The 13,236-nt window shown below is 38.8% G+C and overlaps 1 protein-coding gene across 4 annotated transcripts in view; it reads right to left on the bottom strand.

Annotated features, from left to right (window-relative positions):
• Positions 1–610: 610 nt before the first annotated feature.
• gcgrb (glucagon receptor b) overlaps positions 611–13,236 on the bottom strand; it is a 31,298-nt gene continuing 18,672 nt past the window's right edge. For 3 of the 4 annotated variants that reach the window (XM_056730620.1, XM_056730611.1, XM_056730628.1), the window contains exons 2-14: positions 10,739–10,830; positions 8,782–8,878; positions 7,806–7,913; positions 7,245–7,339; positions 7,045–7,151; positions 6,550–6,709; positions 5,820–5,979; positions 5,623–5,683; positions 3,576–3,645; positions 3,115–3,203; positions 2,898–3,042; positions 2,642–2,683; positions 611–2,313 (exon numbers count right to left, since the gene is read on the bottom strand). In XM_056730620.1, the coding sequence (XP_056586598.1) occupies positions 1,951–2,313; positions 2,642–2,683; positions 2,898–3,042; positions 3,115–3,203; positions 3,576–3,645; positions 5,623–5,683; positions 5,820–5,979; positions 6,550–6,709; positions 7,045–7,151; positions 7,245–7,339; positions 7,806–7,913; positions 8,782–8,878; positions 10,739–10,789 (1,548 nt within the window). In that variant the 5' untranslated portion in view covers positions 10,790–10,830 and the 3' untranslated portion in view covers positions 611–1,950. Of the gene's footprint in view, positions 2,314–2,641; positions 2,684–2,897; positions 3,043–3,114; positions 3,204–3,575; positions 3,646–5,622; positions 5,684–5,819; positions 5,980–6,549; positions 6,710–7,044; positions 7,152–7,244; positions 7,340–7,805; positions 7,914–8,781; positions 8,879–10,738; positions 10,831–13,236 lie in introns of those variants that run through there. The other variant, XM_056730635.1, reaches the window with a different exon arrangement.

Raw genomic sequence — 13,236 nt, 5'->3', positions numbered from 1 at the left:
TTCTTTTATTTCTTTATGGTTTTAAATCAGACGCACTTCCAGTTTCCAGTTTTTGTATTTTGCAATCATATAAGTCTTAAAAATGTTCTTTTAACATTTGGCTTTTACATGTTCTGTAGCTTGTGTTTTGTTCTCACGTTTTTGTGTTAAAATCTGAAACAGGAAGTGCCATTGGACCAGCGCTGTTTATGTCTTGCATACCGTATCTATACTGTGGGAACTAATTTATGAGCAAAGCAGGAAACGTAATCTGTTTTGTGTGGGCATGTAGGATGTCTTCTTTTTTCAAAGGATGAAGTAAGATGTTTTCTTTAAAGATATCTTTACTTTATTCTTTAAATGCACGCTTTGAATTACTCTCAAGAAATTATAATTTTCTAAATTGTAAAAAGTTTGTCAATGCAATGTCCCCATTTAGGTCGCTCGCTATGTAAATGAGTGTGTTAGTGGGTAATGTGGTCATTTGTGTGTGTGCGAGTGTAGGGGGCAGTGATTTATGGAGCACATATTCACAGTGGTTTCAGAGAGCTCGGTCATTTTGCTAAATCAAACACATTTACTGTACAACCCACAGCAGGGACTTTTATTTGTACAGTCCTTCTTTATGTCTCAATAATTCATTAACTCTTTCTTTCACATATACAGTATGTTCCATCATTACATAACCTTTCTCTTATTAACTCTTGCGTAGAAACAAATGAACATACGAATAAAGCGGATGCATAAAATTCACAGGATGTCCGGTACTCGAAACACGCTAAATATGATGTAGAGTATAAAATAAACATTATTTAAGCTTTATCACAAGCTATATTTGTTCTTGACAACATCAAACCTGCCATCATTCTTTTCAAGATCGGCAACATTTTAAATCAAACGTTTTGTGCATTTAGCATCAATAATAGGAATATAATTGTTTTTTCGGCTTTGTGTCTTGAAATGACATGGCTTAGAGCCAAACAAACCCTTTGCACCCAAACATGGAAAGATTAGGCATGTTATTTTCCGTAAGCAATGATCCGTACAGTTGCTCTGAATGCCGTCTGGTGTCCCCCACAATCCCACAAGTCCTTCACGAGGGAATCGTAAGGAAACATTCCTGAAGTCTCTCCGATGAGTTGCTTGTCCTTGAGTAGTTCGGGCTTCGAATGGCACTCAAATTGATGCATGCGTGTTGTTTAAGCGAACCACAGTAACATTACACTGTATGCTTTAAAAACACATCGGAGAGTTCACAAAACATGAATGCGAGTATATAAAACATTTCTTATTAATAACACAAACCGATATCTCACGTGAAACATCAAGCACAGCTGTATTCATCACAAGCGTCCGACAATCTTTGATTGACACATCCGTTTGTGCGTCTCCCGTCTGAAGATCCGATGCTCATGAGGTCGAGCGTTCTGTGGAAATGGTTCTGAATTATGGATGATCTGTCACACGCCTCACAGATCGTTCTTTTCTGCTTTATTCGATTGTGTGGTGTTTTGGTGAGCGACTCAATCAAATTGGATTGAACACCAGAATGAGTAAACAGCCAAGAGGCTCTATTGGCATTTTCTTCTGGAAAAAAATCACACAAGCCAACATCTCGATAATGTTCTGGTGAGTAGAAATGGCTGAAGAAGATCAATATTTAGGATGAAGGCATTAAAGCAACTCTTTTTTGAACTTTTACAACAGTAATACTTCTCTTAGCGACCATCTATAACTCATAATACTATTTTTGTTCTGTGGAGGGAATGTCAAATCAAAGTAAATTTTTTACAGAGTTTCCTAGATCCACATGTCAGTGTTTTGTTTCCTGCATTGTCTTGTTAATGGCCATGAAAATGAGCTAATGATGGTCATTTCTTCTCTGTTGATCTTATAACCGAAAAAGCAGATCATTAAATGAAGATAACGTCAGTAATCTGTCTCACCATTACAGTTACGACCAAACATCCCTCAAACGTTGGTTTCCGTCATGACCTCCGAACGCTCGCCGTTAAGCGGACGCTCTTCCAGGCAAACGTCCGTCAGAGAGCTGCAGTTACTGGCGCCCCCCTCTTGCCCGGAGGTCAACTGCAACCTGACTCGGCCGCGGCTTCTACTCACTCCGTTGTGAAGGGCAGTCACTAGGCGCTGGGACTCGTTAGAGGGCGGGGCTGAGTCCGCCCGCTCAGGGGTGTCAGGGCATTCGTTGGTCATCGCCAGGGCGATACTGCCGCTTTTGGCGTGGGGGGTTTGACTGTGAGTGTGACGGTATTCTTCTTCAATGTCTTTTCCGAGTTTCCACCTCTTCCACTTCTTCAACATCTCACTCTGGACCTGAAAAATAAGAGATTGGGATCAACTAATTAATTGTTACACCAATTAGGAATACATTTTCAATTACAATTTTCACAATTTTATTTTAAAGAGTACATAACATGAGCTCTTGAAAATTACATTTTCAGTATGTTATGTTGCCGTGTGTGATTTTAAGGAGCCAAGTTGCCTTTGAATAACCTATACACCATTTATTTTGTGATGTTTGTGCAATTGTCAAGAAGTAAACCAGTTGAGAAGCTACTGGGATTTTTGTTGTCATTTTGAATGATTTTGCTTCATATTTATGTTTGTAGACGATTTTGAAGAAGTCACAAACATCCCTCACCTCTTTGTTGACAAAGCAGTACAGGATGGCCACGAGCAGACCCTGCGAATACACACAAAACTTCAAGAACCGGCATGCAAACCTTACATGCTAACCTTATCGGCATGCTAAAACCTCACAATAGACAATCACATACAATATTCATTAAGAAACTCTCATATTGAGCAACATCGTAAGTTAAAATTGTGACTTAGTTTCCTGTATGAAATAATTTGAATGCTAATGCAGAGCTGGTGGGCGTCGCTCGACCTCTGACCTGGAAGGAACTGAAGAGGAGGTCGTAGAAGAGGCGGATGAGCCTCAGAAGAGACTCCTTTGGCACGGATTCATCGATGACGAAGGTGAAGAGGATTGCGTGAATACCCAACAGCGGGATGAGCGTGAGAGTGGACTTGGCCAGTCTTTGAATAAAAAAGAGATTTAATGAGAGGCCGCTGTCTTCCCAGCAGGAGAGAAGAGATTTACGTTCTTACCTGAATTTATAGTCGGTGTATCTCATCTGATGAGCCTTCAGCTTGGACATCAGAATCTTTATTATACGAATGAAAATAATGAAGTTGATCTGTTCCAGAAAGAGACAAAGAAAGTTGACAAAACATGACCATTTTCAATACTTTGACAATAAGAGCTACGTTATTTTTGCATGCACAGGCGCTTAATCAAAACAGAAGTCACAATATAACTGCAGGAACACATGGGAGTTATGATGTACATAATTTGGATCAGTTGGAAACACAATTGGCATCAGAGTGTTCATGTGTTTTGTTTTGTAGAGTCCCTGCAGCGGTTGTACATCTGAGCTCGCTGTACTAATGCTCAGTGACATGTCGACTTCGTAAAGCGTTTCTGAGCCTGAAGCTAAATGTTGTGGAAAGACTTTTTTCATTTTAGATGAATGTAATGAGAAGAGAATGCGTTTGTGTGTGTCTCTTACCAGATATGCGAACAGAATGGGGGAGCGAATTATCCACCAATAACCCATGTTAATATTCCTTTCCCAACATCTGTTTATGAAAAACAACACAGAGAAAAATCATGTGCAATACGAACAAAGAGCACGGCACTCATTCAAATCCAAATGTTTTCTATCGGTTTATTCTTAATGGTTACTTCAGAAAGAGAAACAGGAATCATGAATAACCATCGAATTGAAATGAACTGGATGTTAAAAAGGTCAAGCAAGGTTCAACAAATTTAGCTTGAATATATACAATAATATAATAACAGTCAGTTTTTGTTTCTGTGTTCAGTTTTAATTGTGTGATTGACTATGACCTTTATGTTCTAAACTCAATTCTTAAATTTAAGAATTATCTGTCTTTGAGGGTTACCATGGTAATAAGACGATTCATTCTTATTTGAATAGAGCTTGTGAATACATCTGTGAATATGACTAACTCATCAGGTCGTATTAGATTTCACAGGCATTTATAAGTCAAATGTAAAAGTACATTATGTTTCACATCTGGTTTCTAAGGAGTAAACTCTTTAACTTGCAAAACTCTTGTCATGCTGGATATGGAGTTGCCGAAAACTTTGCGAGGTTAATCGAGCATGTTCAACATTCAAACTCAATCCTGTCTGTCATTTATCAGTCTAGGATAAAACACACTTTCTCAGAGATCTCTTTAATAGCCAAGTTCTTCATAAATGAATTCATAAGGGATTACTATGAGGCCTCTGTGGGGCACTATTTAATTATGATAAAAGCTCAACAAGTACTTTGTTATTTACCTCTCTATCCTTGAGAGAGACATTTGTCTCTAAACGTTTGGCGAATAACAACTATGTGACAGAAGCTCATTTTACATTAAAAAACCTTACACTTCAATGATAACAAAATCAGGTTGGTTCAAATACATCCAAGATTATCTGTGTCTGATATTTAAGGGCTGTGATTAATTCTATCATTGTCTCTTCAGACGGAACAGAATATGATTGTTAAGGCAATTCAGTCGTATAAATGGCTCATATAAAGCTAAATCGATTCTCTCGTTTCTGTACAGCAGATCCCACACAAATTCATTCTACATACACGAGGATGTGAGGTTTTACTTTATAGCTCAATCAGAATTTAATGTGCCGGACATGTTTTACAGACCTGCGATGTACAGTGAAGTGGTGGGAGATTTAATAGCATAAAATGTTTATAATCCGAAACAATGTTGATGATGAAACTTTGAAAATCTTGATGAAAAGCCCTAAAACTTCAACCACAATTATTATCTGAAAGTTATCGCATTATCGCAATATCAAAATTACATTTGTTTAAAGACAAACATCACAAAACCTAATTATTCCTATAACCTATACATTTTACCGGTTTCAGTGCTGCCGAAATGATTAATCGCGATTAATCGATTCCAAAATTAATCTTTGTGTTTATATAATATATGTGTGTATACTGTAAATAAGTGTGTAGTGGAGTAGACGGGACGAGACCGTGGTTCGAGACCGGTGAGTAATTGTGAATTAGCGCCAGCTGTGCACACACCGGGCTCGAATCACGTAGGAGATTGGGAGCATATAAAAGGAACGAGCGACCGGACCGTCGTAGAGAGAGCATGTTTTACGTTTGTATTTATATTTATATTTATGTTTGAGTTTGTGTTTATGTTTATGTTATTTCGCCGGCAGTCGTCCGTGAGGGGCCGCCGGCTGTTATTATTTATATTAAAACTTTATTTAAATGTCTGCCGGTTCCTGCCTCCTTCCTCCCATATCTTGAATCTTGTTACAAAGTGCACACACATACATGTGCATACGTAACAAATATTTGCCCACACACATATAATCACAGACGTTTATTTTGGAATTGATTATTTGCAATTAATCGATTTGACAGCAAGTTAAAGAAGTTAAGTTAAGACCTAAGAAAAGCTTGGCATAATTTGTGTGATATTTTATCCAACATCTATACATTATGACCTAAATATTTCTGGGGTCACTACATGTAAAACCTGAAATGAAAGGAGACATACTCTTGATTCTCATACAGGTATTTGACTGCGACCCACGGCAGCACGAAAATAAGAGGCGCACCTGCAATACAGAGACAAAAAAGTCAATCTATTAGTCTGTAAATACTCATACTTATGTTATGATCAAAATCTGATGTACGGACGAAAAGAAAAACGAAAGCTGATTTACTGTATGTCCATTGTGAAGTCCCACCTACCCCATCCGATGCACAGATATATATAGAAGTAATTCCTCTCAGAGAAAACAGCGATGACCAGGAGACTGTGCAGGTACAAGCCCTCCACCAGCAGCCAATAGTTATTTGCCATGACGCTGTACTGCATCATCACCATGGCGACACGACACCCAGTGACAGTCTGAAAAATCGATACAAGAAACATGCATGTGACCAGCGACGACATGATATTTTATCAAAACGTTGGATCGACAACAATATACAGTATATATCCTGTTATAATAAGTTTTACATTTAAAAACTACAGAACAAATAAATGAGAGCCTGTAGCAGCAATTCTGAACTGTTGCCTCTCTATCGCCATCTGTGTTTGAAACTGAAATTGTTAAAGTAACTTTACAAATTCTTGAAAACATACATACATGTCAAAATACCGACAGCTCAACTTACAAATCATTATTATAAGTTCATGGTTTTGATTTGAGCTGAGAGAAGAACACAGTTCTGAATGCTGATTTTTGAAATACTTGTTCAATAACTGGTCTTATTTTTTAACCAAAACATTTATGCATTGCAATGAGAAAACCGACAGTTATTACACATTTTACGATTTGATTGGTTTTAATCATCACCAACAAAATGTCTTCAACACAATAAAATACAATGTTTGAAATACTTCAACAATAAATTAAACCTATACTACGACGACAAGGTTTGTGTTGCACATGACGACTGAATGGAACATTTGTACCTGCATGTCGACCCAGCGCTGACCATGATAATGATGTGGCGCGCTCTGAACGCTGTTCATCTGATCCAGCAGTGCATCTTTGATGAGGATGGAGAGAGCGCGCAGGATGAAGGAACCGAACAGATTCATGTGGATGTTGTTCCTCATGCAATGCAACTTCCTGCAGAGGTGCGTTGTGGGAAAACGAGAAGCGGTTGTTGAGAATTTAGACGGATTTCATTACGAAACACTAGAAGTGCTGGCTCATATGTGCCCATCTACACACTTTGTTTGTACACGCAAATGGTGTAAAATGAATCATGAGGTCTAGACACCCAGGATCATGTGATTCCCCGGCGAAATTACTTGTTTGTCACATCATATGTACATTTCCACAACAAGTGAATCAGTTTCTTCCGTACTGGTTGTACGAAAAACATCCTCTTCATGCTCATAAAAAGGACATTTGTGCGTGTGAGCAGGTGTCTGTGTGTTCCGGAACGGACGGGTAGTTACCGGAAGGTCACCAGAATGCCGAGGGCAAGAATTAAGGCTCCGAGTGAGAGTGAGTAACCCACGGTGTACATGGCTCTGAATTTACTGAGAATCTGACCGTACTGCCTCTTCACAGAGAAAAAAAGAGAGGGAGGTTCATCAGCATCAGCGTCCTCAAAACAACCCTTTAAACACCACAAAGACATAATAAAGAGTGTCACCTGTCCCGGGTCGTCCTGTTCACACTCGCTGGTGTTTTTACTGTGTGTCCATCTGCCATCAGCACCACACACGCGATACACCAGACCCTGCTGAACTGCTCGCACACGCATACACACAGACAGAAACAATACGACCGATTAGAGATCGGTGAACTCAACTAAATTATTAACATGCCTAAAGCTTAAGTAACAAACACAGCCTTTAAACTGATTTTCAACACATTCCCCTGGGATCTCATTAGCTTGGATATTTGATTTTTATGTTGGGATAAACAATATGTATGTATGCATTCTCTTAAGAGAAAATCCTTTTATCTCCAACACAGGAACTGTACTGGATGAAATGTTGTAATGGGAATTGTACTGGTTTTAATGGAAACTTGTTGGAGTGGTATGTTGGGTTCTTTACTGTAGGTGTGATGTTATGTGGCAGATGAGAACCACGGTTTAAAACATGCTGGAATAAGATCCAAAACACACTACATACAGAACTTTTGTACTGGTTTTACTGGTAAACAGGTGATAGTTCATGAAAACCATTAACATTTCATTGTCTCTCACCTTTATGATACCAGGGTAAATACCACGGGCAGGACACATTAACAATAGTGCCAGGAGAGCCATCGGGCCAGCACACATACTGATCAAATGTTCTGTTACACACCAACCCTGAGAGACAGACACAGAGAGAGAGAGAGAGAGAGAGAGAGAGAGACAGAGAGAGAGAGAGAGAGAGAGAGAGAGAGACAGAGAGAGAGAGAGAGAGAGAGAGAGAACAATGTCACAATCACAAAACAATATCACCCGATATAATTCAAAATTCATTATAACAGTAAAACCAGAATTCAGATACATTGTGTACTTTAAGAACAACAGCTCAATAATGATGTTAATAATTAATTAATTAAATTAATTTATGCAATAAAGACATATTTTCCTATACATTAAAGGGACAGTTCACCCAAAATGAAAATTCTGTCAATTAAATCACTTATTACATATTTAAAAATATATTGAATAATACAGCGTTAATATATTAAAGTTTATAAGTCTGTTTAAAAAATATATATAAATCATGTTTTTATTATGTTATCATGTTTAATCAAAACAACCCAACTGTAGTTTGATATTAATTGGCATGATTTTTGCAAATGTCTAACCTGTTTTTGCAAACAAACTTCATTTCTTAGCATTAAAGTATATTGAATAAATAATAGGAATTGCTGCTTTTTCATAAATCACACTTGGTTCCTCTAAGAAAATGGTTAATTCAATATATTGCATGATATTTTTTCAGTATATTCCCACATATTTTCGTTAACTGATTATCTTACATACTAAATAATGCTTATGTGAACATTTAGAAATGCAGAAAGGTTTCTGTGAGCGTTAGATTTTGATGTGTGGTTAGGTGCAGGCGATGGAAAATGTCAATACATTATGTCAACATAAAAACTATAGAAGTCTATTGCAAGTCCCCAGAAGGATACCAAAACAGACGTGTGTGTGTGAGATTGCATTTGTGTGCGTGTCTGACCTGAGGCTGGTGGAGTATTGATGAAGCTCTGAATACATTCATTCGTGTAGCTCCTCCATTGTTCCTGCAACAGTTTCAAAGACTTTCCAGAGGACACCTACAGATATTACACATCCACTTCAGTACTACAGAACATTTAACATTATATTTTGTCGATAAGCTTTTCTTGGATTTAAGCTGAAATATATTTATTTTGTAACATGTCAGTCATAAATGGCTGTCTTCTCTCATCATAACCTGGCTGGTTCAGTGATAAATGAAGAATTGAAATGAATGGATCTGAACCTGCGTCTTGCTCTCAACACAATGTTTCATTAATATGAGCGAGACTTCCAAAGAGAGATAATTATAATGGACTTTCAGGTAATGAAACCTGTGCTGTTATCAGATGTGACCCTGAACACAGACCACGCGTCCCATAAACGTTTCCAGAACACATAATCCAGCACTGGGAGACGATTTATCTTTTATTTAAAAGCCTGCAGCATCATAATATCTCATTTGAGATAATGATCTTGTTTTAATCACGCAGGAGCGTTAGATGCACTTTCAAGTATGTAGATCAGATCCTTTTAAGGCGATAGCACTCGAGATGATTCATCTTGTGTTTTCTCGCTTTTCCATAAATAATATGAACATAATACTTATAAAAGTGCAAAAGCAGAGAGCAGATAGAACAGCAGAACAGGATGAAATCTCCGTCCTCGTGATCATTGTTTCCCAATGAAGTTCAGCTCAGAAGTGAACAAATAAATGTCAAGTAGAAACGTTTCTAACAAAAGTTTGCACAAGTGTCTGTAGGATTGTGTTTCACTTGAGTGTGTTGCACCTGTCTGTGAGTTGTCAGTATGTGTTTGTGCTCGACATTTTACCTGAGTGTTTGTGGTCAGTGTTATTGTGTTTGTGTTGTTTTAATGGAGATTGTGTGTGCATCTTAGTGTGTGTTTGTCATTTCACCCGATTGTGTGTGTGTCTTTTCACCCAAGTGCGTGTCTGTTGTTTTACTAGAGTGTGCATTTAACCTGATTTTTGTGTGCGTTTCACCCGACTGTGTGTGTGTATGTGTGTGCTGTTTTTACCAGAGTGTGTGTGCTCAGTTCGTTTGTGTCTTTTCACTCAAGTGTGTGTGCGTGGTTTTACTAGAGTGTGTGTGCGTTTCACCGGATTGTGTGTGTGTTTTTCCTAAAGTGTGCGCTTAGTCAGATTTTTGTGTGTGTTTCACCCGATTGTGTGTGTGCGAGTTGTTTTACTAGAGTGTGTGTGTGTTATTTAACTAGAATGTGTGTGCGTTTCACATGACTGTGTGTTTGTTGTTTCCCCCGATTGTGTGTGTGCAGTTATTTTACAAGAGTGTGTGTCTGTTTCACATGAGTGTGTGTTTGTTGTTTCACCAGGTTGTGTGTTTGTGCGTTTGACATGTGTGTGTGTTTGTCATTTCGCCCAATTGTGTTTGTTGTTTTACTAGTGTGTGTGTGTGTGTGTGTGTTGTTTTAGTAGAATGTGTGTGCGTAACACATGAGTGAGTGTTTGTCGTTTCACCTGCGTTCCACCCAGTTGTGTGTGTGAGTTATTTTACTAGAGTGTGTGTGTTGATTCAATAGAGTGTGTGTTTGTCGTTAAACACGATTGTGTATGTTGTTTTACTAGAGTGTGTTTTTACATTTGACATGAGTGAGTGTTTGTCGTTTCATCCGATTGTGTGTTTTGTTTTACTAGAGTGTGTTTGTACATTTGACATGAGTGTGTGTTTGTCATTTCTCCTGATTGTGAGTGTGTAGTCAGTCTGTGTGTTTCACCTCAGTGTGTGTGTGGTCAGTGTGAATGTATGTGTGTGTTTCACATGAGTGTGTGTGATCAGTGTGTGATTGTCGTTTCACCCGATTGTAAGTGTGTGTAGTCAGTGTGTGTGTTTCACCTGAGTGTGTGTGGTTAGTGTGAATGTATATGTGTGTTTCACCTGAGTGTGTGTGGTCAGTGTGAAGAGGGCCAGGAGTAAACAGACGGACATTCCTCACCGGCAGCCCAGCATCGCTCACTCTGTCACACCACCTACAGAAGAAAACACACAACCATGACATCCATCACAACTCCATTCCTCTGGGGAGCACAGCCAGGTCTCTATAGATGGAGCTCAGTGTACAATGTTCACATTTTCAATGTATTAAAGTAAAAAAACCATCAAGTGATGTTATCAGTATGCTGGGCCGCAGTAGTGAGACGTTTGTCAGGGGTCCAACAGACAGAAAGCCCACCACAGATCACGATTTAACCCAAGAACTGCACGTCGCGGTTGTGGTGAAAGCCAACGGGGATTCAATTGTAAAAGATGTGAATGCATTCCAGACACATACACAAGCTCTCTCATTCAGAGAGGACTGTGAGATCAATGAATAAAACATCTGAATTAAACCAATTCCTCCTCAACGTTTTTCCTCTCAGAAAAGACCACGATCATTATCGTTGAGTGTATGGTTTATGAGATATCTGTAAACTCCTATTCTGGAAGAGTCCCTGTGGACCAATCCCAGCGGCAGAGATTAGCTCCTCAGATTTCCCACACTGACATTCCTCGGGTAACATGCCATCATTCCCCCCCTCGATCAAACACAGTATTCTGTCAGGAGAACGCAAAGATATTCAGTTCCAGGAAGATCGTCTTGCTCTGATGTCACATCGACCGACGGCAGAACTTCATCCGAAGCCGGAGAACAGGACGAAATCTGAAACGTTTCTGCAAAAAACTCCTTTAGCACGGCAACATTTTTAGCTAAAACGTTTCAAATTCCATTCTGTTCCAGTATCTCCGCTGGATGTGATGGAGGCAGCGTTTCCAAAATGTTCAGTCGCATCCCAAAAGGAGAAACAGTAGTTTGTACCGGAGTTTGTACGCTGCGGCGGAATCAAGCTCTGGAAACCAAACACACTTAACATACATCTCATTTCTATCCAGCACAAACTCGGATCAAACTCACTTGAAACAGCTCATGGAGGCCTGGTGAATTTACTTAAAATGTACATGCAGTTGTGTTTGATGGAGCTTAAAGCGGCCATTACACACAGGGTTTCTGCCAATCTCATATTAATCTTGAATACCTATAGAGTAGTATGGCATACGTTGAATCTTCGAAGAGTATCTAGTTTGATCACATTTAAAGAAGATAGATACAGCTGTACGATTATTTCCGAAATCATGGGGTAGGCTGAACTTAAGCAGATTTTCAACAAAACACAGACATCAGTTTCACTCACCGCATGCGGTTCATGTCTGGCATCTTTTAGCTCTGGGACGGCTCCATATATCAGTAATAAACGATCTCCAAATCCAGCGTTATATCCACGTTTATATAACATTCATCACCCAACATCGCAAACATATGCCCTCTCTCTCTCTCCTTCACACAAGTGACTTCATTGATTCATTGAAGCGCATGTGACTTCTCAAACTCTCCTTGCTGCCATGTGGGTGTGCCGCATGCATTTCCGCAAGAATTGTCCAATAAGGCACTAAGAAGAATTGTTACGAAACAGTTTTATATGTTCGAAAAAACTTTCTGAAACCTGTACGATCGCTGGAGGAGTGTATCGAGCAAAGAAATACCAAAAAATAAGCCGAACTCGTTTTTTGACAAGTTGACCATGTTAAGCATGAGAAGACAGCACGTTTAACATTGTAAATAAGGCAGAAGGCATTACACATCCTGGCACCACCCCTTTAACTCCGGAGAAGAACTTGAGATAAAAATATGGGTTCCAAACCCTTATCAAAGAAACAGCTTACCGACATTTAAGTCTTCTATATTATATTATACTCTGATGCACTTTAACTGTTGTAAAAATGGACTAATATTTATGTCATACACTTAACAACAACATTTTTTTTTAGAATAAACATTTCAGAAAGGACATAACTACAAAAGCCATATAAATAAAACATAAAACTACACAAGACCTGACACACGGTGGGTTTTCATGTTTATAGACATGATGACTTGTACACTGCACTAACCCTAACCTAACTCCCACAGCAGATGACGTTCTGCATTTTTCATATTAAAAAACATAATTTAGTTAGATTTATACAGTAAACTGTTGTCCTGTTAAAAAGGTTAAAAAAAAATTGACACGGTCAAATCACCATCAGCGTTGCTTACATGTTTCGAAGTGTTCGATATTGTACAGTTACAAATCTAAATTGTCATCTCACTGGGCACCTCTCACATCAGGTCTCTGTTGTAAAGTTATAAATAATATCAACATTTGTTTTTAATGAACAGACCTCAGGCAAGTTTGACTATTATGACTGCCCATTTACAATCCTACAATGTTCACCTGTTGGACCATTGAACAAGCAAACCAATCCCCATAGACCTATAATGAAAAAGTCCTACTGTGTATAGAGACCAGAATATACATGTGGGTGGACTTTTTTTGGACCACCCAGACCACCCTAGAGAC

Source organism: Triplophysa dalaica, chromosome 2 (assembly GCF_015846415.1).
Source record: "Triplophysa dalaica isolate WHDGS20190420 chromosome 2, ASM1584641v1, whole genome shotgun sequence".
NCBI lineage: Eukaryota > Metazoa > Chordata > Actinopteri > Cypriniformes > Nemacheilidae > Triplophysa > Triplophysa dalaica.
This window is presented reverse-complemented; position numbering and strand designations above follow the sequence as displayed.